This window comes from Urtica dioica, chromosome 9 (assembly GCF_054948205.1).
Source record: "Urtica dioica subsp. dioica isolate 48M chromosome 9, U.dioica_male_clone48M_v1_H2, whole genome shotgun sequence".
Lineage (NCBI taxonomy): Eukaryota > Viridiplantae > Streptophyta > Magnoliopsida > Rosales > Urticaceae > Urtica > Urtica dioica.
The window spans coordinates 23,910,254-23,935,871 of NC_142764.1; the positions used below are offsets into that span (position 1 = coordinate 23,910,254).

Genomic DNA, 25,618 nt, shown 5'->3' on the forward strand with positions numbered 1-25,618 from the left:
TGTAAGCAACAGCCTGCCATTTTCTCTGTCTCTGAAAATGTTGATTCCCAGAATTTTCCTTGCATCACCAAGATCCTTCATGTCAAATTCCTTGCTTAATACCTGCTTTAGCACTGAGATCTTCTTTGTTGATTTGCTGATGAGAAGCATATCATCCACATAAAGCAGTAGATACACAGCTTCAAGGACATTTGACCCTTTGAAGTAGAGACAGGAGTCAAAAGAACTTCTCTGATATCCTTGTTTCAGCATGTATGAGTCAAACCTCTTGTACCATTGGCGTGGAGATTGCTTCAGTCCATAGAGGGACTTTTTGAGCAAGCAAACCATGTCTTTGCCCTTGTGGACCTCAAAACCAAGTGGCTGTTCCATGTAGATAGTCTCTTCCAATTCCCCATGAAGGAATGCAGTCTTAACATCCATTTGTTGCAGCTCAAGGTCAAACTGAGTTACTAGAGCCAGCATCATCCTGATGGTCTTGTACTTGACTACAGGAGAAAAGATCTCATTGTAGTCTACACCCTCCACCTGAGTGAAGCCTTTAGCTACAAGCCTTGCTTTGTACCTAGGAGCCTCTCCTGGCACAACTGGTTCCTTGAGCTTGTATAGCCATCTACAAGCCACTGCCTTTTGGTCTTTAGGTCTCTTCACAACAAGCCAGGTTTGATTTCTGTACAAAGCTTCCATTTCTTCTTTCATGGCTTGATGCCACCTTTTTGAGTCTTGGCTTGACATTGCTTCATGGTAGAACATGGGTTCCTGCATGTTGACCACCACAGCAGATGTGAAGGCATATGCCAAGAGCTCAGAATAGGAGCTGTAGCCATATCTTTGTGTCGGTTTGGACACTCTCTTTGATCTGTCTCTGGTGAGTTGGTAATATTCCAATTCTTGAGGGAACTCTGTGGTTTCATGAGAGTCTTCATGGTGCTCAGGGTTGACACCAACTTCATCTGGTTCTGATGTGGCCTCAGCACACTCCTGGACAGGAGTTTCTCCATGATCTTCACACCTCTCAGTGGGGTCTTCACTGGCTGCAGATTGTTGTGGCTGTGGGGTTGTAGTTCTTACTGGCTCCACCTGAATGAGACTCTCTATATAGCCTGTAGTAGTAGATGTTGGCCTTTCTTGTCCTGCAAGAGGGTTAGTCTCTACAGTACATGGGAAGTCAAATTCATTAAACACCACATCACGACTATTCATAGTCTTGAAGCCAAAACCATCTCTAATCCATAATCTGTAACCCTTAGTCCCATGAGGATAACCTAAGAACACACATTTTATAGATCTAGGTTCTAGTTTACCCTGGTTTTGGTGTGCAAAGGCTGTGCAACCAAAAACTCTGAGATGTTGGAGATCTGGAGGCTTGTTGGTCCATTTCTCTTCAGGTGTTTTGAACTCTATGGAACTTGAAGGGCATCGGTTGATCAAATAGGCAGCTGTGACTATAGCCTCTCCCCAGAAAGCCTTTGATAGACCTGCATTAAACAGCATACTTCTTGCCTTGTTGAGCAAGGTTCTATTCATTCTCTCAGCAACACCATTCTGCTGAGGGGTTAGTCTAACAGTTTTATGCCTTTGAATTCCTTCACGAGTGCAAAACAAGTCAAACTCAGAATTACAAAACTCTAAACCGTTATCAGTTCTTAGAGTCTTAACTTTCTTATCAGTGAGATTTTCCATCAACAGTTTCCAATCTTTGAATTTCTGAAAAGCCTGATTTTTATTTTTCAAAAGGTAAACCCAAACTTTTCTTGAAAAATCATCAATGATAGAGAGAAAGTACAGATTACCTCCATGTGTAGCTGTTCTTGATGGTCCCCAGAGGCCAGAATGGATATATTCCAGGACTTGTGTAGTGGCTTTCTGATCTTCAGGTGTCATGGCCATGGCAGAATGACCAATGACAGTCTCACCAACAAGATAGTAGAGTCCTGCTTGCTTTATTCCTTTGATGACTATCATGGCACCCTTGCTTATCTTCATGGCACCATCTTTGATGTTGTTTGAGTATCCCAAGTCATCAAGAACACCTAAGGAGATCAGATTTCTTGACAGTTCTGGCACATATCTGACCTCCCTCAAGGTTCTTGTGACTCCATCAAACATTTTTATGCTCACAGAGCCAACACCTGAAACTTGACAAGTATGATCATTGCCCATAACCACCTTGCCTCATTCACTTTCTTGAAAGTCTGACAGCCACTCCTTGTTGTGAGTCATGTGGTATGTGCACCCTGAATCCAATATCCATTCAGATGCCTTGTGGTCAAGTGAGACCATCAAGACTTCACCACTGTCACAGCCATCTCCAAGATTAGCTGCAACCTCAGGAGTTTGGGAAGGTGTCCCAGTCTTATCCTTGTTCTTCTTCAGCCATGAATAACACTCTTTCTTGATATGGCTCATCTTCTTGCAGTGGTAGCATTTCTTGTCCTTATTTGAGGACTATTCCTGAGATGCAGATTTGCCTTTACCTTTGCTTGAGCTTCTTGATCTCTGATTGCTTGAATCAGAGGATCTTGTTTGGGGTCTCCCTCGAGCCATATGGTTTTCTCCATCACCTGTGTTCAACTTGTCCAATCTAATCTCAAGATCCCTGGATTTCAAAGCTGAGATTACCTCTTCAAGAGTGATGGCAGTCCTGCCATACTTGATGGCTGACTTGACTTCACGATATGCTTCTGGGAGTGAGTTCAAGATGATGATGGACTAGTTTTCATCACTGAGTGCTTCTTTCTCACCGGAGTTGGCCAATTCAATTGTCATCTTCAGGAATTCGTCAAGATTCTGTTCTAGAGATTTTGACTGCATCATCTTGAAACCAAACAATCTCTCTTTCAAGTAGATTTTGTTAGACAAAGACTTAGATTGGAATAACTCATCGAGTTTGTTCCAAATCTTGGCAGGAGTATCTTCTTTGTCAATCAACCGGATAATCGAATCAGAGAGGTGAAAGATTATCGTACCTGTGGCCGTCTCAGTCATCTCCAATTTCTGATCATACAACTGGGTCGGAGATTAGTTTCAGCAAGCGCTGCTGAGCCAACAACGCAGTGATCTTTCTTCGCCAAATCCTGAAGTCACCGGTGCCATCAAATTTCTCGATGTCGATCTTCATATCCGGATTTGGATTCCACTGGAGAACGCTTGAGGATTGAATCTGAGAGGATTCTATTGCAGAATCCCTAGACTGGTTGGAATCGTGTCTCGTTCCTTCGTCGCCCTCAAAACCTGGTAAACGACTTGAGTCTTGTTCTTCCTCCAGGGTTGCGACGATCGGAAATCAGCGCGGAGGCGATCTGAGGAATTGAGGAGCGCTTTCGAACCCTAAGGCTCTGATACCACTTGTTGAAGATCAGCTCTCTTCAATCCCAAACGCTGTAACTTCCTGCGCAAGCAAAATGTACACGAACGCCAAAAACCAGACAAACAGCAATGTAAAGAAAGTAAATGGACAAAGACAACCAAGATTTGTTAACGAGGTTCAGCACGAGTGCCTAATCCCCGGAACTCCTCTGAATAAGGTAGTTCGAGTCACTTCGATTATCTTCTCCGGTGAAAACCTTTACAAGCTTCGTCTCCAAGTCACAACTCCCGTATCTCCTTTTAGACCTAAGTACAACCTACCCTGTCAAGAACTCCCCTGAGAAATAATCTCTCAGTTCTTAACTAAGCCTCACAACATAGATCTCTCAAAAGGAATAACAATACAAAATGAGCTGAATTCAATTGAACTGATACCTAACTACTGAGACTTTATACACCAGTCACATCCCTAGTTTGTTACAAAAGCTTTAACCTCCACCGTTGATAATAATCCCTCAAGCCGAGATCCTGCCACGTCATGAAAATCCAACAGCCAACGCACTGATGTCCTTAGCTCGCAGCTCGCTCAACTTCTTAGTTTGCAGCTCGCTCAACTTAGCTCGCAGCTCGCTCAACTCCGCAGCTCGCTCAACTCGCAGATCGCTCAGCTCCGCAGCTCGCTAGGATTAGATCATGCCCACAGAAGGTCTTGATGTTGACTTCAACATACTCCACCTCAATGACAAGGCCTTCAGCTGAAATGACTCAAACAGTTTATCCTTTCCCTTATCCATGATTCATCGTTCAACTTCTGGTAAGACTCAATGTGAGCCGACTCCTAGGAGTTCAATACAGTGCTTGAACTTGCCTAGAGTCACCACCTTAGTTCCACAATCCGCAGGGTTATCATCAGTTCCAACCTTGCTGACCCTGACAGTGCCATTTATGATGGAATATGATAGATTAGGATGAAATTTAATCATTTCTTACGATGAAATTTATGAGAATTTAAGATAATTTACGTGATATACGATGATTAACGATAATTACATACACTACAAAAAAATGAGATTCTGCGTGACAGAAATTGACTTTGCACATGTTATATTTCTGACGCGCAAAACCTTGATTTTGTAGTGATAATTTACGATGATCTACGATAAAATATAATAAAATTCATATTTTTTAGACATTTTGAGTTATTAAGATAATTTACGATGATATGCGATAATTTAAGATGGTATACAATGATATACGATGGAATACGATAGTTTGCGATAAAATTCAAACTTTTTGGGCATTTTGAGGGGTGAAAGTAATTCAAACTCGTCCACCGTAGATTATCGTAACTCGTCGGATTCCCTTTTATCGAATTTTTTTGTCTCATCGAAATCTGGTATGAGAGAGATCGAGTGAGGGAATGAGAGGAGAGAGAGTGAGAGTGAAATGAGTTTATTTGATTTCAAGGAAATTTTTGTTCGATTTTAAATCAAAAGTCTTATATTGTATATTTTGTAACTAATGAGTCTAATATTGACATTTCACCACTTTTTAAGTCTACTTTATAAAATTTCTCTTTTATGTATGTATCAATGTATGCACCACCCGATGTGAAGCCACACAGAAATTTCTAAAGGCTAGATTTTAAGTATCTATACAAGGTAATCCAGCATATTAATACGCGCGGCACTGTAACTTCAGTCATAATATAACTAATAACTAGATTGATAATAAACAAATAAAAATAAAAACTAATTTTAACGTGATTGAAGCTGTGAGCGAAACGCATGTTCTACTATAACGTGGAAAACATGGACTGAATTTCTCTTGCATCATTAATATTCACAACCACTACCGGAATAGCAATAACATCATTCACACTAAATAGTGCACTTAGTTTCAATTAAATTAACTTTTTTCATAGACATCATCGTCATCGGAGAGAAACTCGACGAAGTTAGTGGTTAAGTCAAGAACACGATATTTGTACATGATCTTCTTCTCCAGAGTTGACTGGAAGTCGTTATATATGCCAGTCGTATTATGGGATCGATTCTTCTATAAAAATTTATTGATTCCGATTTAAAATAGACTTGAAGATTTCGCCTTTTTTATACACTTTCTAGCTCTTAGCCTCCACCACTAATCATAGACATGAACTCACCAGACAATTAAATTAAATTTGAAGTTAATAATTCTCGTTGTAGTTAAGAATAAGATATTTCAGATTTTATTACAATAATATGTCACGCGTTAGAGAACATAATTTTTAAATCCCATTCATGCTTAGAAATAAGCCCTAGAAAAAAAAAAGTACCCTTTAATGAGGTGAACGTCGATATCCAAATAGTGGACGTGGGTTCTATTGCAAACTAAAGTGTTCATTTTCTTAATAAAAGAAAATGGGAAAAATAATAAAAAAGACCCCAACAAGTTCATATATGTAAATATATAGAGAGTTTTTTTTTTTCTTTGCTGATATACAGGGCCGGCCCTAATGATAGGCCACTTAAGCAAAGGCTTAAGGCCCCAAATTTTTTGTGAAAAAAGGTTTTTAAAAAATGCCTCATATTTTTGAAAAAAAAGGCTTCGAATTTTTTACAAAATAAACTATGTGAAATTTGTTGTCATTAGCCCATTTTACACTTCTTGTTAGGGGAATAACCTAAGTTTCATTTAATTAAGGAAATAACCCATTTTTTCTTAGCAGACAATTATACCCTTCGCGAATCAGTTAATTAATTAACAGACTGAATTGAGTTACGCTAATTAATTAAATAAATGTTTGGATTGGAAATTCACAAAAAATTTACAAAAATCAGAACTTAAGTTAATTCATATTCAAAGCATTCAAATTTCTATTCAAAGCATTCAATTAATTAACCTAATTCCTAATTCAGTCAGTTAGTAAATTAATTTTACTCACAAAAAAAAAATCAGAACCTAAGCTAATTCTTAATTCAACCAATCAGTTAATTAATTATTCTAACTCAATTCAGTTAGTTAATTAATTAACTGATTCGCGAATTAGCACTGATTCAACAAAATAGCTCAACAATTCAACAAACCGATCGATCGATGGTAGATAGAGCCGTAACGGACTCAACAGCCCATGGGTGGGAGATCAGAGGCGACTTTCTCGGTATTGCCGTTTCGGAAAGACGGGTACCGAAAATCACGAATCCAAAGACATTTTCTCTTTTTTTTTTTCCTTTTAATTTAAGAAAACAATGTTAAAAATTGCTGTTAAAAAAGTCATACTATTATTTTTGAATTTTATATTTATTTATTTTTGTAAGGTCTCATTTTAATTTTTTGCTTAAGGCCTCAACAATCATTGGGCCGGCCCTGCTGATATACAGTGCTTGTCTTCATGGAAACATATTTATATATGAAAGTAATGGTTGACTAACGTGGATTCCTTTTACTTTTCTGTGTGCTTGAAACTGATGGATTTTTTGTTTTGTTATTTGAAATTGTACGTACACAAGTTTTCTATTAGAATTCTGGTAAAACGCTCGTAGGCAGTGACGGAGCCAGCTAAGGCCCAGGGGAGCTTAAGCCCCCCCTCAATTTTTTTTTTTCACTTTTTGCTCATTTTAAAAAAAAATTACATTTTTTTCCCTTGAAAATTTATACTTTTGGCCCAATTTTTATAATTTTTTTACAATCAAACCCCCCCTGAATTTTTTTTTTCAAATTAGCCCCCCCTGATGGGCTTTTCTGGCTCCGTCACTGCTCGTAGGTGTACAAAAATAACGTTTTAGTACAAGGTATATTACGGATTTAGACCAAAATAAATATAAATTAACGAAGTACTGATCGCTTATTGTGGGCATACTTTTTTACATAAAGCAAATTAAAAATAAAATACATACACATAAGGCTCTTTCAAAAATACTGAATCTTTATACATAAAAATGAAAAAAAAAAAAAAAGAGATAATAGAAGACAACTACTCTAATTAACCAAAAACAAAACCCGAAAAGAAAAAGAAAAAAAAAAAACCCTAAATGAAAATGGATGTCGTCACTAATAAAGCATTGTTGTTCAAGGAGAGTGAGCGTCGACAGACCACAACTCTCACCGGACAACCAATGTCATAATAACACCACGGCCACAATCAAACCAAATCTGCTTCCACAGGTCTTTGTCGCTGCCAAAGACCGTTACCACCGTAGAGCATTGTGTCGTCCATGTTGTCAGCGACCGCCATTGCACAATCACCATCATCTTTGTGACAACAAATTTAAAAGCCGACCATCTTAACGATGTTAGATTACCGTGGGAGTTAAGTTACAAAAGACGATACGCACGTGACGCGTCGAAATGCAATTGGAGGATATACGTATGCAGGGGCGGAGCCAATAAAGCTTCCCCTCAATTTGTTTTTTTATTCTTTTTTTACCCGAATTTATTTTTTCCTCTTATTTTTACCCTCAAAATTTAAAAATTAACTCCCCTGATAAAACATTTCACTTTAACCCCTAGCTAGTTATATTTACCATTTGACATTATTAAATAGTCAACATTTCGTAAATCTTAAGTAAATAACAAGTTTTATATATTTACAGACGTAAATCTTAAGTAAATAACCACTTACATTTATGGGAAAATAACATATTTATACCCTGTGTTTTAGTGAAATGTCGAGTTTAACCCTCGGTTTTCAAAAATGTCGAGTTCATACCCTCTGTTTAACTAAAAAGACGAAATTATACATTCTGTTTAACTAAAATGACGAAATTAAACCCTGAATAGACAACAGTGTCACGAATATTTTTTTTATTGATTTTTCATTGACGTTGACTAAAATATTTATATATAAACACCAATTATCTTTATTCCTTCGCGCCATATATGTAATTTATTTAAAAACTAAAAAATAAACAACAGTCTATTAATCGTGAAGAACACAGAAAGAGGCAAATGAGTAAACATCGATAGTTGATAGTCATCAAAATCGCATATTCGAACAGAGAATCCAGGATTTAGAGTTACAATTTGAACACGGAATGAAGTCATTTCTTAGGAGGTATGAGTTTTATTATTTAATTTCAATTTAAGGCTATTTTTATTTCAAAATTGAGAATTTGGAAGTTAGTTCACTGATTTAGATTTGATTTGATTTTTCTTATATAAGAGTTAATATCAATGAAAGAGAGATTTGTGACGCTGTTATTCATTTCAGGGTATAATTTCGTCATTTTAGTTAAACATATGATATAATTTCGTCATTTTAGTTAAACAGAGGATATGAACTCGACATTTTTGAAAACCGAGGGTTAAACTCGACATTTCACTAAAACACAGGGTATAAATGTGTTATTTTCCCTACATTTATTAGACTATGTCATCTTTATGGTTAGTTACCTAAAATTTACGAAACGTTGAATATATATATATATATATATATATATATATATATATATATATATCAATTTCAAACGTTTTAATTGGTTATTTACCTATTTTTTTTTAATTAATGACATTTTTAGTCCCTGAACTATGTCGAGTGTAACAACTTGGTCCTTCGGCGAAAAAAGCTGTAGCGTCGATACCTGGTGAATGTGAGGAAATCACGTTTGATCCTTCTGTCAAATTTATCGTCTATTTAGACAGAACGATGCTGACGTGGCTTGATCGAGTAGGGTAGTTACCATTTTGTCCATGTTTTAATGGTTTCCTCTTCTTGTAAATCATATGGCCGTGTAATCCCAAATCGAGAAAATTAAATCGAGAAAATCAAATCCCAAATCGAGAAAATCAAATCCCTTGATAAAACCCTAAAATCCCAAATCGTTTAATTCCATAATCAAGAAGAAATGAACAAATTTCTTCAGAACTGGGCTTGAAGACAACCGCGTCAAGCTTGGAGTGTCATGGAATCCTCTCTGTCTTCTTCGTCAAGGAAATCTCGCGTAGAGGTCGATGGGTCGCGGCGACGACCTCCGGCATGTTTCTGCAGTGCTACTGGGGTCGAACGCACGTCGTGGACGACTGAAAACCCGGGACGAAGATTTTATGGATGCCCCGGGTATAAGGTGAGGTTTTCATTTTAGGGATTTTCAATTTTTTTCTTTCTGTGTTTGTGAAATTGCCGACTCTAAATATTTTGAAAATTACCAGCATAAAACAGAGCCAGGCTGTGGATTTCATGAATGGCTAGACCCTCCAATGTGCGCAAGATCAACAACGATTATTCCCGGACTGTTGAAGAGAATTAATGCATTTGAGAGGACGAAGTCGGACTTGGTAACAGAAGAATTTCACGACCACCAAAGCTGTGGAGTGAATTTCACGAAAGATCTAAAACAGATTAAGATGTTGGCCATGGTTATATTACTGTTTGTGTTTGTACTTTTGTTTAAGTAAATTGTGATGCAGGTTTTGTGATCAAAGTTGTTTTGTAACTGATAATGAACGTGTAATGTTGTCTGGTATTCTGGATTCAAATGCTCAAGTAATGCCAGTTGGTTTATTTCCCAGTTTTAGTAGGTTTGTGATGCAGGTTTTGTGATCAAAGTTGTTTTGTAACTGATAATGAACGTGTAATGTTGTCTGGTATTCTGGATTCAAATGCTCAAGTAATGCCAGTTGGTTTATTTCTCAGTTTTAGTAGGTTATATTTTCAGTTGATTTAAGCTATCAATTCTTGATACAGATTCTTGGAAAAAATTATTGTTAAACCAAAGTACATAATCAACAGACAAACTAAGCTATCAAATAACATAATTTAGAGTCAATAAGATGTCAATCTATTTTAATCATTCATATACCAACCAAGTACATAAACCAGTCATAACCCAAAAGTAGAATATGTTTTAACCAAGTACATAAACCATTCATAAACATCATTTCATTTCATCAAAAGAAACTAAAAGAAACCTTAATACAGACATAAACGATCTGCAACCCAAAAAATCTCGGCCTCATGAGATACTTGTTTTGAATAAACCATCTACTTGAATAAACCTCGCGGCGTCATGAGATCCTGTCTTATGTTGTGAGTCCTAAATCTCGGGCTTCTCTGTACAATAAAAAGACACATGGAATGAGAACAAAAAAAAAATTAAGAATATCAAAATTCAGTAGTACCCTCACCCTCAATGGCTGTGTAGCTTGACTCAAAGGCGGTGACGGTCGTGGTGGCTGTGTAGCTTGGGAAGGCTGTGATGGCGGTGGCTGAGGTTGAGAAGGCTGTGATGATGGTCTCGGGCTTCTCTGTACAATAAAAAGACACATGGAATGAGAACAAAAAAAAATTAAGAATATCAAAATTCAGTAGTACCCTCACCCTCAATGGCTGTGTAGCTTGACTCAAAATGAAAGTCTTAAACCAGCACCAACATTATTACCACTCGTAGTAGGTTTTGCTTTTCATTTAATTTTTACAAATTAAGCAGTCGTCATTCAACACTTAATTGCAACAAATAGACGCATTATTAACATGTAAAAAATGGGACCCAGATAAAAGTACTACAAAAAATGAGAAAATACCTTAGTGAAATTTCCCTGAAGATGGCGGGCACAGTGTCGATGCTCACCTTGAACCGATCCCTTTTCCCAGAGGTCATTCAACGCTTCTTGCAATCCCTTTTGTTTATCCGATATGAAAGTCCAATGGTGTCCATTGTCTATCTTCACGTCCTCTTTTAAAAAGTTTAAAAACCAACTCCAAGTAGCTCTTCCTTCTGATTCAACAACCGCGTACGCGATAGGGAACATTGAATTGTTCGCATCAATACCTATTGCTGAGAGTAACTGACCGGTGTGGTGACCTTTGATATGGCAGCCATCGACACCGATCACAGGTCGGCAATGAGCGAATCCTAACTTGCAAGCTTGAAAGCAAATGTACATCCTTTTAAACACCGGCTTACCATCAGGACCAGATTCTGCTTCAATTTCAACAGTGGATCCCGGGTTTGACCGCTTCAACTCCGCTGCGTAGTCCCACAATGCCGCGTACTGCTCTTTATTACAGCCTTCAATGGCCTTTGTCGCAAGCCTTTTTGCTCTATACGCCTTCATCTTGTTACATTCAAGGACATAATCCTTTTGAACCCGATTCATGAAGTCCGGGGCGGACCATGATTCACTGTCTTTGAAAGATTGCATATACTTCTTCGCAAGCCATGCCGAGGTAGCAAATCTGTTTTTGTTGACCCTTGGACACGTGTGTTCAGCGACGTATGTTTTAATGATGAAAACACCATTCCTAGTCCCCAAGTTTGATGCGTAACAAACCCATTTGCAGCCTTTGTCATGACACTCAGCTCGTACCCGTCTGCTGTCATTTTTTTTTGAAATAAATGTCCTTACCCTGGCGAATAGCGTATTCTTTCACTGCTTCCTTGAAGACTTTCGAGCTATTGAAGGACAATCCTAATTTCAGGGTCACATTACCCATATCACCTTCCTCTCTAAACTCTTGAAATCGTGGCAGTTTCCTCTTCGGGTTTCGCTTGTTCCAGGACGTGTCATCTTCTTTTTCACACTCTTCTTCTGACTCTGTGTCGAACCCTCCAAAGTCAGCGTCAATATCGTCTTCACTCTCATTGTCCGGATCAAAATGCTCATCGACAATACGCTTTCCTTTGTCCCGTAGCCCAGCTAGCCCAAGATCCACTGCTGCTCCATCAACTTGAATGTCCTCCTCGCTCAACTCGAACCCGAACTCAGCCTCACCGGGTTGTTTTGTAGCTTCTTCATCTGTGTCTATGCCGCTCATCTGATCATCATTAACCTCATTGTTAGCGTCAACCTCAAGCGTTGTCTGTTCTTCTTCCACGGCAGGTATTAGCTCATCACCGGCACGTAATAGCTCCTCATTCTCAGTCATGTCAAGTGGGTGAGAACAGAACAAGTGTACCTCCCACTGTGTCTTCAATATCTCAGCCATATCTTCAATCAAGCACTCATCATTTTCAACAAAATTCATCCAATTGCTCGTACTTGACTTCAAGAAATATGTTGGAGCAGATGAGTAACCCAGGTCATTCAAAATCCCATTCAATTCAAAGATAGACATCTTGTCTAAATCTGTGAATTCTTGAGGACTTATGCCACCTCCAACGTATCTGGTTCCATCAGTATCAAATACCATTGACCCACCATGGTGGACTTGTAACGTAAAGCTGTTGACCAACTCCTCTGTCAATATACAAAACAATCAGAGGACAAAAATCAGTCCAGTACTTGACAAAAATAAACAAGAATATTCAATAAACAAATAATATGCATCAGGGGACAATAAAACACCAGTGGTCCCATACAAAACAAAGGAGGAATAAATAAACAAGTGGTCCCAGAAAATAACCGACCAAAAACAAGTTATTCGCGTGGTCCCAGTCATCCCCAAATAATATCCGACCATAAACAACTTATTCGCGTGGTCCCAGACAAATCTCGACCAAAAAATATGGCTAAACCCCATTCCAACGACAACAAAAAAAACTGGTCCCCGTGGTATCCAAAAATCATTTTCATGTTTCTAAAACTAACCAAAAACTTTTGAGAGTTCATTCTCACCGTAACACCCCGACTGCACTGGGGTTGTATTTCGACTCGACTTTGCTCCTCCATTAAATGCCACCGCCGGCATCTTCGTCGCCGGCGACTTCGTCTTCGCCATTAGGGTTTTCACAGCCGCCAATTAAGATTTTCGTTGTCGTTCAATTTCTTTGTCGTTCAATTTGAATATTTCGGGAAAAATGTGTCGAATAGGTTCCATTTACTCGCTTGAAATATAAAATTACTTAACTACCCTACTCGATCAAGCCACGTCAGCATCGTTCTGTCTAAATAGACGATAAATTTGACAGAAGGATCAAACGTGATTTCCTCACATTCACCAGGTATCGACGCTACAGCTTTTTTCGCCGAAGGACCAAGTTGTTACACTCGACATAGTTCAGGGACTAAAAATGTCATTAATTCTTTTTTTTTTTTTTAAAGTAATGTGGTATAGGAAACTCCTATATCTATAGTAGATCATACGTTCGTTTGTTGTTTTTTTAATTATTAAGAATTAAATAGCTGTGGTTAGGTAACAAAAAATAAAAGTAATGCCGTACCGGAAACTCCTTCAATAGTAGACCATGCTACTATATGGCTGCTGATGTAATCTCGTCTTACCCTAGCTCTTGGTTTGGAGTTTGGACGAGAAGTACTATCTATCTATCTATCCTTTTTTATCATTGGAAAAAACATGTTATAATAGAATAATGGTTAAAAATTGAACGACTTTTTAGGGGACTAGTGTAAGAACAATTTCCACCGATGGCTTAGTAAACCGTGAAAATAATAAAATTTCCACATATCAGACTTTTATTATTTGGCCTGTTTTGAAACTAAAAATAATTATAGATTGACAAATACATATATAGAGTTCATAGTACATTAATTAATAAAAAAATCTATAAAGAAAGAGTTGCACAATTCGTTTAATGGTAAGAAAATTCACATGCTAAGTAGGATTAGAGGTTTTTATGATTATTTAATCAATATTTTGTATGGAGTCAGGTGATATTATCCAAACAATTTTTTTTTAATTGCCTAAATAGTCATACACATTTGAAATTATATAATTACAATTCTTCAGTTAATGGGTACAAATTAGATAGAAAGCAATACAAAAACAATAGCGAGAAAATACGTCCTTTTAGATTTTCAATACAAAAAAACAACGAAGATATCGCCGTAACTCTTTTCCCGAGGATCGGAGACCTGATCGCCATTGGCGGAATCAAGATTGTTTTCATATCTTGAAGGTTACAATACCGGCCTTGATGGGAGATCTATTATTGTCGTGTGATTTACTTCCATACGTAGTGTGTGCATGCTACTATATGGCTGCTGATGTAATCTCGTCTTATCAAAATGCCCTAGCTGTTTGTTTTGCTCGATAAGTATCTATCTATACCTATACATCGTGTTATCTCAATGACGTCCTTTTTATTAGGGAGTTGAAGCAAAGTAGCTAATGGTAAACATGAATTTTACAAACTAGCCTTTGATTAATTTTATACGTTTCCAAAAAAGTCCACAATACCCTTATGGTTACTAACCCCTAATTTCAAACAAACTGATTATAAAAAAGGTTCACAAGTTTAAAAAAGAAACCAAATCAATTAAGTAATGAGACATCGATATCATATTTGACTTTTTTTTAATACAGACAAAAAAAACTTGAACTTCCTTTCACAAACCCCATACTGAATTAAGCGTATTGCTCTCAAACCCCACAGCCAGTCCCAGAAACTTCAAAACTCAAAAGCATCATGAAAGACAGTTAACAAACAAAATTGAATATAGTACCATTAATATATGTTAATTATAATTAATACAACAAATATATAAAGTAACAACAAAACCAATTTCAACATAAATTAATAGAATAAATATAAATTAACGAATATTAACAAAGAGTTAGATTATGATACTTGTGTCTATGTTCATTGGAAATTAACTGCACAAATTAAAAACGATGTAGTAAATATAGGATCCAGCCAAAGATAATATGAAAACGCCACAATAAAGAACGCTCAAAAATTCAAATACAGAATCTGAAATTAATTATCCTGATAATTAATAACTGATTCCTAAAATTGTGGGATATATATTTTTCATTGTAATGTAATTAATTTTGTAATCTGCGAGATTTAGAAAAAAAAAAAAAAAAAAAAAAAGGCAAACATTGGCTAGAGGCAATTTTTAACACTGATTAGATAAGGGTGGTCAATTAAGGACAAAATAGACATCGCATATAAATAGATAAAGCCCACGTTTATGATTTTGGCTATTTTTAAAAATCTTTCAAATGTTGGTTAAAAATACAATTTAAACGTTTCAAGTGGCCTACGTGGTATAATTTTTCTTTTTATTATTGGAAAAAAGGTTATAATAAAATAATTAATGTTTAAAAATTGAACGATGGTTTAGGGGCTAGTGTATTAATTTTTTTTAAAGACGACTTAGTATAACAAAATCTTAGGTAAAATAATAAAATTTATGTGAACAATAATAAATAATAAATAAACTGATAACTGAGGATAGCTAGTCCAGACAGACTTTTATTATGCATTTTCTGTTTTGGAAGCAAAAATAATAATAATAATGATTGTAATTGAGAATACAAATATAGAGTTCTTATATTATTTAATAGAGATAATGGCGGCATCAATACCTAATGTTTTCGCGTGGATACAATTTGGCACCTAATCTTTTTTTTTTTACGGGAAAAATACCTATAGTAGCATTTCAGTGTCACCGTTACATTTTGGCTGTTTAATGCTAACAGTTTTCCACGTGGCCTTCATTAGGTGAGTAAATTAATTCATTCTCTTTAAGAAATAAAAACAACTGATAATGAAATAAGAAACAACTTAAATTTTGAAATCAACGAGACCTAAAAAGAGCGGTCAAACAAAAAACAAAAGAAATCGACGAAGATGGATGAAGAACGAATCGATGAAGAACAAGAGGGTGGTGGCGAAGAAGATTCCGTGTTTGAAGAGGAATAGTACAACGAGCATGAAGACCTTGAAGCTGAGCAAACGAGTCATCCTCAGAAGTGGTGGTCGGATGTGAACGCTGTATGTAACGACAACGACAACAACGGGGATGGCGACTCTGATGGATTCGTGTCTGAGAGCGATCTCGAGAGTTTGTGTAGCGATGAGGATGAGCAGTCGACGAAGAAGAGCAAGCGAGAGTATAATCCACGGTCAAATCTTGCGGATTTCAAATTCAAACTAGGTATGCAATTTCCAACGATGGGTCATCTGAGACATATTCTCAGAGAAGAGTTCATTAAGAATGATAAAGAATTTCAGTACATTTTCAATGAAGGGAGTCGATTGCGAGCAAAATGTAAAGGGAAAGGTTGCAAGTGGGTTCTATATGCTAGGCTTATGAATTCAGACACGAAAACTGTTAGGATAAACACATTGATTAATATCCATGATTGTGGGATTGTGTTTGACAACAAGCATGTTACAAGTACTTGGTTAGCCAAACATTTCCTCGAACAGTTTAGGCTTAACCCTAACTTACATTATCAAGCCTTCAAGGAAATGGCATGTGCTTCAAAGTTCAGCAATGTGACCAAGACAATGTTCTATAGAGCTAAGAAAAGAGCAAGAAATGCACTGGAAGGCTCTGTTAGAGATCAATATAATATTCTTGATGATTATTGTAGACAACTCACAATAACAAATCCTGGTAAGTATGTTCTTAGTTATCATGATCAATATTGTTTTTATTAATGGGCATGCTTAATATTTGAATTTGCTTGAATGCTAGGTACTACGGCTCTGCTTAAGACCAATCTTGTGAATGATCCAAGAGTCTTTGAGAGGGTCTATATATGCTTGAAGGCTTGTAAAGATGGGTTTAACAAGGGATGTAGACCACTGCTTGGGTTTGATGGTTGCTTCCTCAAAGGATACTGCAAAGGGATGTTGTTGGCCGCTGTGGGCATTGATGCAAATAACTCACAGTATCCAGTGGCATGGGCTATTGTTGAGAAGGAAAACACTGCTAGCTGGACATGGTTTATGGAGCTGCTATGTGAGGATTTGCAGATTCAGAACACAACTGGATTCACTATGATTAGTGACAGGCAAAAGGGGTTGGAGAATGCTTTGGCTGAGGTTTTCCCTGGAGCAGAATTCAGGTTCTGTGTAAGACATCTACACGCAAACTTCAAGAAGGACCATGGTGGATTGTTGCTGAAATAGATGATGTGGTGTTGTGCTCGAGCTACTACACCTGCTAAGTTTACTAAGAGAATGGCTGAGCTGAAAGCAGAAGATGAAAAAGCTTATCAATGGCTTCTCAACAAAGATCCAAAGGCATGGAGTAAATCACATTTCAGAACACATGTCAAATGTGATATGCTCTTGAATAATCTATGTGAAAGTTTCAACTCTGCAATAATGCCTGCAAGAGACAAGCCAATAATCACTCTGTTGGAGAAGCTGATCTGTTGGAGAAGCTGAGATTCTGGCTAATGTGTAGGTTTGCTTCAAAAAGGAATGAAGCTGAAAAGTGGTTGCATCCAGTAGGAAAAAGAGTGTTGGCAATAATAGAGAAGCAGAAGCAAGTAGCAAGGTATTGCCAATCTACACTTGCTGGCAATGCTAAGTTTCAGGTAACATTTCTTGGAACCGAGACTTTTGTAGTTGACTTACGGGCTAGGGTATGCACTTGTAGGAGTTTTGAATTATCTGGAATTCCTTGCCCTCATGCATTAGCATGTATATGGTCCACTGGATTGGATGTCATGGATTATGTTGATGAATGGTACAAGAAGCCGGCCTATTCTGCTGCATACAGTGCTATAATAGAGCCCATGACCAGTCCTGATAAATGGCCAGAACCTGGGCTACATCCACTTGTTCCACCACCAGAAATTGCACTACCTGGACGGCCAAAGAAAAAGAGGAACAAAAGCAATGATGAACCTCCAACTTCTGCCACAAAGCAATCCAGAAAAGGCCAAAGAAATCACTGCAGTAAGTGTAGGCAGACAGGGCATTCTATTGTTACTTGTCCTAATGCAGCTACTGTTCAGGTACATTCATCTCGAGTTTTGTATATAGACAGGGCATTCAGTTTAGAACAGGGCATTCAGTTTAGAATTGCATATAACATGTTATTTTGTGTTGTAGGTGAAACCGGCAAAGAAGATAGGAAGACCAGTGAAACCAAATCCTGATCCGGAGACAATCAAGAGGAAAGCAAGGAGGCAGAAACATATTGCTAAACAGAAAGGACCTTCAAACTGACTGTGTTTGCTGAATTAAACCTCTAAACTGATGGTGTGGATGCTGTTTTAATTTTGTGGTGGTGTTTTATGTATTATTTTGTGGATGTTGTTTTCTGTATCATTTTGTGGTGGTCTGTCAAACTAACAATATGTATCAGAAGTACTTCAATATGTATTTTGAGTATCAGAAGTAATTCTCTATTTTGAATGAAATTGTCACTTTGAACAACATCCTTCATAAAGCCATGAACAACATCCTTCAATGTTCTCAATTTTCTCACTGTCACTTTGAAAAAAAAAACAGCCTTCATAAATATGATCAATATCCAGATTACAAGCCCCATGATCAGCCAAAATACACCAATATTCTACAACAACATTACAATAAAACACTACAGCAATGAAACATTACCAATATCCTTCATAAATATGTTGAATATCCAGATGACAAACCCCCCAGTGATCAGTCAAAACATATACATAAGCTACACCAATATTACAATAAAAACTAAAGCCATGACAACAAACATGAAAACAAAATACGCAGTACTCCATCTTCCACGTATCTTCATTATTTTCCCCTGTTTCTCTTCATCATCATCATCTGTCATCCTATGGTTCTCAAATTCGAGCTTGTTAATCCTCCTAAGGAGTCCAGGAATGATTTCTTTTGATCGGGCACAAATTTCAGGGTCAATCCACTGAAAGCAATCGCAGCCTCCTTCAGACTGACCGACAAAAAAAAAAATTCAAACTACTCAGAATCTGAATAATTTCAAGTATAAAATTAAATGAAAACTCATACGGGAACTGGCATTTTTCTTGTAACAACTAATGAATCTCCTACCCGGATTCATATCGGTCCATGAAGTGCGCTCAACCAATGGCACACCACATTTGCACAAATCTTGAAACCTTGCCTGAGAAGGCGATCTCTTACTCATCGACGGCGAGCTTGCGCCAGACAATACTTGATGGCACTTCGTACACCTGCTATCGAAGGATGAAGACGAGCTTTCGTCGAACATGGCGTCAGTATTGAGGGGATTGTGAAGAAGCGAAAACCAGAACTAGGGCTTTTGATTTGGGATTTTTCTATCGAACGAATGTGTCAAACTTATTTCTATTTCAATATCAGTTGTTTTTATTTCTTAAAGAGAATGAATTAATTTACTCACCTAATGAAGGCCACGTGGAAAACTGTTAGCATTAAACAGCCAAAATGTAACGGTGACACTGAAATGCTACTATAGGTATTTTTCCCGTAAAAAAAAAAAAGATTAGGTGCCAAATTGTATCCAGGCGAAAACATTAGGTATTAATGCCGCCATTATCTCTATTTAATATATAATCTATAAAGAAATGAATTAGTCACAATTGGATTCATGGTAGTAAAAATTTCACAAATACTTCGTGATTCTTGAATTTTCAACCATTTTATGAATGTAATTCATTTTTATGTTTTTAGACGATTTTTTGTTATTTTAAATGAAACTAGAAATAATATATATTAAAAAATGTCAAATAAAACTTTAAACAACAAAGAATAATTGTAAACATAGAAATTCTCATAATAAACTACTGTATTATTCGAAAAAGATGAAAAGTGAGATATACGCAAAAATATTTTTTTTGTCTCTCTCGATAGAAATATGTAGGGGCGGAGCCAAACTTTTATGTGGAAGTTGCTTTTGGCAGTCGGTTTTTGTAATTTATTGGAAATATATCATGATTAAACTTTTATCGAAAATAATTTGTTTAAGTTGTAAACCGTCGTTTCTCTTAATTATTGTTGATGTTAATATATATATATATATTAAAAATTTTGTTTATTGTTTTGCACTCTATTTAACTTTATATACTAATTATAATTTTAACTTAAAAGGAAAATAATTTTTTACTGTTTGAAATCAGCTATTTTTATAAGGATTTGAAATAGCATTTATTTTTAAAAATTACACTTTAAAAGTGTTATTTCGCAATTTCCCCAACTTTTATTATAGGATATGGGCCAGATTATTTTTTCTGCTTCTTACTATATATACATAACACATCAAATTTCATACAAAATGCTCATGTACATCATTAAGCGACAATTACATTAATCAGACTATCTAAAATATCAGCTAGAGATAAAAATTTCACCAAAGGTCCGCCATTTTTTTTAATATTCATCCATTGCTTATGAGTAGCTTATTTGGCGGATATGTATTTACAAGAAAATAAATAGTTTCTTTTTTCTAGAATTTACCGGAGGTAATTAGAAGAAAATGCATTCGTAAGAAAATGTACGCTTTGTATGTTTAAATGGTAACCATAAGGGTGTATATACAATTTTGTTTTTGTAATCTACATAGAACATGTATAGCTTTTTTTTTATCTATAAAGAAAGAGTATAATGTGTATATTTTTCGGAGAGTGGAGAAGTTTCACTTTTATTATTTTTTAGATAACTTAATTACAGTAGTATGAATTGGCTTTGGAAATTGTTATGAGGCTCCAGAAAAAATTAATCTTAAAGTGTAGAATATAAAACATTTTAAACAAAAAATGATAAAGTAAATAAAAAAAAAGTTATTATTATTTTTTATCGGAATAAAAAAAAAGTTATGATGGATATGCCTTTCTATGGCTTTTCTGTGGTTTTCTTGTTCACCTACTTTCTGCTACAGTCCAAGTTTGGATATATCACGTTTTATTTATGGTTTTAACTTTTAACTTTTAAGTTTTAACTGCGATATCCTATCTTAAAGCACTGTTTGTCATTGCCGATTTAGATTTTTTTTTAAAAAAACTTTCAGTGGTAAATTTTTTTTTTTTTTTTTTTTTTTTTAAATTGAAAAGTGTTTTTAATGTTTTAGCTAAAAATCTAAAAATTATATTTTAAAATTTTTTATATGTCATTTTTGTTTTTGACTTATACTTTATCTTTTCTAACTCTTTTATAATTTATTTTTACAATATATAAACACCCACTTTAATATATTTTTTTATATACTTATGAATATTTTAATATTATTATTAAATATCCATTAAGTATATAGTTATATTTACAGTTCGAGATTGCTATTTAACCAACGATTGATATATATTTGGTAAATATTCACATTAACGTATTTACATATTTAAATTCACATAAATACCTCATTTTTTATTTCAATAAAAATATAAACTAAGAGTACAACGTCATGTTTTTGGTTATTTATCAAATGTTTACTAAACATTGACTATATACCTATCTCAAATATTTACATAAATAATTATTAATTACAAATATTAATACATATTTTACAAAACACTAAATTTGCTTCTGCTAAGAACTATCACAAATTTACAAAATTTTATCAAACAATACGTACTTTTGAAAATAGTAATTTTTTTTTACAATCTATTTTTTTTTTTTTAAAGTACAAAAACGCCAAACAGAGCTATTACGTTTTATGTTTTATTTATGACGTCAGCTAGTGGGTTAAGAGAAAGACATCGTGGAAATGCCAAAGAGAAAATGGACGCAACTGTAGAAGCCCGTGACTTTTTTATATCGTTGGGTTGATGTCACTGATGAAAACATCGTTTTTACTTTAATTTTTCTTTTTTCCTGTTTTTAATATGGAACCACGTGACGTGACACACTAACATCACTTTATGCTGATTCTTTTTTAATTAGGGCCTTTTAATTATATATCTCGAATACACAAATAACAAGTTGATCAATTAAGTACAATACCTCATTCAATAACTAATTTATAGTATATGTTTTTTTAAAGTACAATACCTCACATGTTTATTATTATTTGGGAGTTCTAGCTAAATAGCTAAGTCTTTACTTGTACACATAAAATAGTCAAATCAGAATACATCGAGCTAGTTAACATTTTCATTTATTTTATATCATAAGTTATTTTAAACCATATTGAAATTACATAATCATCCTTCTTCAATTGATGAATACAAAATATAAACCAATAGAAAAAATTAAAATGTTTAAAATCAATCAAACACATCCGGAAAACTACAAAGTTTAAAATGACTAAAAATTTTATCACCAAAATATAAAATAAAACGTCTGTGAAGAATAGGATGTCCAACAAACCAAATATTAAGAATTAAAAAACCAAATATACTACAATTGAACTCCCAAGAATACAAATATCATACAAACTTGTTTATAGTGGTTTATATATATATATATATATATATATATATATATATATATATATATATATATATATATATATTCGAAGATACGAACGAAAAAAATTGAAAGAACTATAATTGAAACCTCCAAAGAACACAAACATTGTACACACAAGTGTTTATAGTTGTTTATAAATATTGGTCTATATATGTTTAAATTTTGTGGGGTAATTTATTTGAGGTAAAAGAAGAATTAATGTTAAGAGAGAGAGAGCAAGACTTAAAAAAAAAAAAAATAGGCGTATGTTTTTTAATCTTAAGATTTGAAATGGCGTATGTTTTTTTTTTTTTTTCTTATTATTCTTATTGTTACCGATATTATTCAAATTTATAATGATCATACTACCAAATAATAAACTATATTTTTCTACTAAAAAAAAAATAAACTATATTTTTATAACATTTGAAAACGTGTTTTTATAGTTAATAATAGTAAATATACACACATATATTAAAAATACATATATATGGACAAAAAGTAAGAACTATCTAGTAGTATTATGAAATACAACTTAAACCTGCAATTAGTCAAGGCCATTTTTGTACGTGTTATACAGTTGTCTGACTACCAAGTTTGTTTGAACAGTGACCATAACTTTTTAGTCGATATGTTTGTATCCGCTATCACCATAACTTTTTACTAGATAGCCCGCAAGAAAAAAACTTTATATACTTGATAATAACCACTGTTAGGTTATAAACGGCTATAAAAAGGGTCTCCTATACCACATTACTACACACAGCTTGATACAAACAAACATCGAAAACATGGCCAATGTATCTCTTGTACCATCCCTATTTCCATCTCCCACAATTACAACAAAAACACGATCTTATAATTATTACACTAAACATGGAGCTGATCACTCACGCAGTCGTTCAAAGATCCGGTGCAGTAGTGAAGATGACAAAATGGGCCGCAGAGACGTGGTTATGGGCCTGGGAGGACTGTACGGCGTTTCTGGGGTTCCGGCGGCTTTGGCGGCCCCAATCCAAGCCCCTGACCTTTCCAAACCACGGAACCCACCTGATGACATCCCAATCGACTGCCGAGCCCCGGTCCCAACGACCGTCGTCCCCTTCCAATTTCCAAAGCAGCCGAGTCTCCGCATGAGGCCCGCGGCTCAGCTGGCGAGCCCCGAGTACGTGGCCAAGTACGAGGAGGCTCTGCGGCGAATGAAGGCCCTCCCTGACACCGATCCGCGAAGCTTCTCCCAGCAGTCCAAGATCCACTGCGCCTATTGCAACGGCGGTTACGAGCAGGTGGGCTATCCAGGTAGGGAATATGACATCCAGGTCCACTTCAATTGGCTCTTCTTCCCTTTCCATAGATGGTACATCTACTTCTTCGAGCGCATCCTCGGCAGCCTCATCAACGACCCCACCTTCGCTATCCCCTTCTGGAACTTTGACGCGCGGGACGGGATGACCATGCCCGAGATATTCACCAAAAACCCTAGCTCCCCGCTGTACGACAAGTACCGGAACCCGGATCACCTGCCTCCGTACGTGCTGGGCTTCAGCGTCGAGGACAAGAACAAGGACAAGCAGATCGAGGACAATTTATCCACCATGCACAAGCAGATGGTCTCCCAGGCGAAAATTCCGATTCTCTTCTTCGGGGCCAAGTACATCGCCGGATACACAAAGCCGGACGAAAAATCCGCGGGCACCATAGAGACCAATCCGCACAACGTGATCCACACTCTGTCCGGGACAAAGGTGCCAGAGAAAAATGACCCGAGCCTTGATTACCCGCGCAACGGGGAGGACATGGGGCATTTCTACTCGTCGGGGCGGGACCCGATATTCTACGCTCTCCACGCCAACGTGGACCGCTTGTGGGACCTCTGGAAGACACTCCCGGGGCCGCAGAGGAAGGACATTTCCGACCCCGACTGGCTCGACGCCTCCTTCGTGTTCTACGACGAGAACAGGCAGCTCGTCAAGGTCACGGTCCGCGACTCCCTCGACTCCTCTCGCCTCGGCTATGCCTACGACAAAGTCCCCATCGAGTGGACAGACGAAAAGTACAGGCCGAAGCGCAGCAAGCCACAGCCTAGCAAGTCCCGGAGCCTCAAGTATAAACGCATGCTGTCCGAGTTTCCTTTGACTCTGGCGGACACGCCGGTGACGGTGGTGGTTCCACGGCCCAAGAAAGGGAGGAGCAAGAACGAGAAGGAGGAGGAGGAGGAGGTTCTGGTTGTCAAGGACATCGAATTTGACAACAATTTCACCGTCAAGTTCGACGTTTACATTAACGACGAGGACGGTACCAGCAGGGCAAAAGACTCCGAGTTCGCCGGAAGCTTCATAACTGTGCCTCAGAGCACCTCCGGCAAGGTTTCGCTCACTCTTGGTGTCTCAGATTTGTTAGACGACCTTGGCATCGATGATGACAATGAAATCGTCGTTACTCTTTTCCCGAGGACCGGAGACCCGATCATCATTGGCGGAGTCAAGATTGAGCTCATATCCTGAAAATATGATACCGGTATTCAGAGGTCTATCATTGCCCTCTTTAAGTATTAAGTTGTGTGTGCATGTTACGATTTCGTGGCGTGTGTATTTCGTGGTTTTATTATTGGTTTCGTTGGACGAGAAGTATTCCCTTATATCTATCAATATTATTATAATAAAATGATCTTACAGATATTTAGAGTTTTAGTACATCGTTTGTTGAAAACCAAAAGAAACATGAACTCTTATACAAAATCTAGCTGTTTTTAAATTATAGGATGTATAAAATTATAGCTATAAGGACAAGAGTGGTCAATTAGTCGATTCATGATTAAAATCACTCTAATTCAAGTGACATAGGCTAATTATATTTATATTGTATTTGACATTATACTTTTAATATGTTTTTAACTAAAACACAAAAATATTGATGTGGACTGCTGGGGCTATGTTATCTGTACAAAATTGCAGCCTACTGATAAGGCTGTACGTAAGGTTAGATATTTCGGAGGCCAATAATTAGATATTTCGTATGGATAAACAATTAGATTACACGTTTGATTGGGGTTTGATGGGAATTTTCTTAACTAAAGAAAAATTCTACACGACGCAAGCGAACGTGTCGTCAAGTAATAGAGTGCAAAAGCACGGATATCGATCCCACAAGGACTCTAGACTATTTCCGAAGCAAACTCACTAGCTTTCTTTTTCGAGTTATGGAAAATGAAAAATGGGGGTTTTTTATTGTTTTGAGAACACGATGAAATGTAAACAAAAGTGAAAACACTATTTAAACACAAGTTAAAAGGAAGGGGCGCGATTTCGTTATTTCATCGAGTCGGTCGGTCTTGGTACGATTCTAAGCTCGGGTTTAGA

General features: G+C 36.5%; 1 protein-coding gene, 2 long non-coding RNA genes and 1 pseudogene across 3 annotated transcripts; 3 read left to right on the forward strand and 1 right to left on the reverse strand.

Moving 5' to 3' along the window:
* The first annotated feature begins 8,876 nt into the window (after positions 1-8,876).
* LOC149386003 (uncharacterized) lies at positions 8,877-9,921 on the forward strand. Its single transcript, XR_016301455.1, has 2 exons — positions 8,877-9,353; positions 9,439-9,921. It is a non-coding gene; the product is annotated as an uncharacterized LOC149386003 (long non-coding RNA).
* A 136-nt stretch (positions 9,922-10,057) lies between these two features.
* Positions 10,058-10,522, reverse strand: LOC149386004 (uncharacterized). Its single transcript, XR_016301454.1, has 2 exons — positions 10,414-10,522; positions 10,058-10,339 (listed from the first exon to the last, which is right to left on the reverse strand). It is a non-coding gene; the product is annotated as an uncharacterized LOC149386004 (long non-coding RNA).
* A 5,242-nt stretch (positions 10,523-15,764) lies between these two features.
* LOC149386005 (uncharacterized) lies at positions 15,765-18,104 on the forward strand (annotated as a pseudogene).
* Positions 18,105-22,997: 4,893 nt separating this feature from the next.
* On the forward strand, positions 22,998-24,880 carry LOC149386006 (polyphenol oxidase, chloroplastic-like). The gene has a single exon (XM_089626697.1). The coding sequence runs from the start codon at positions 23,051-23,053 to the stop codon at positions 24,761-24,763; it is 1,713 nt and encodes a 570-aa protein (XP_089482823.1). The 5' UTR covers positions 22,998-23,050; the 3' UTR covers positions 24,764-24,880.
* Positions 24,881-25,618: the final 738 nt, after the last annotated feature.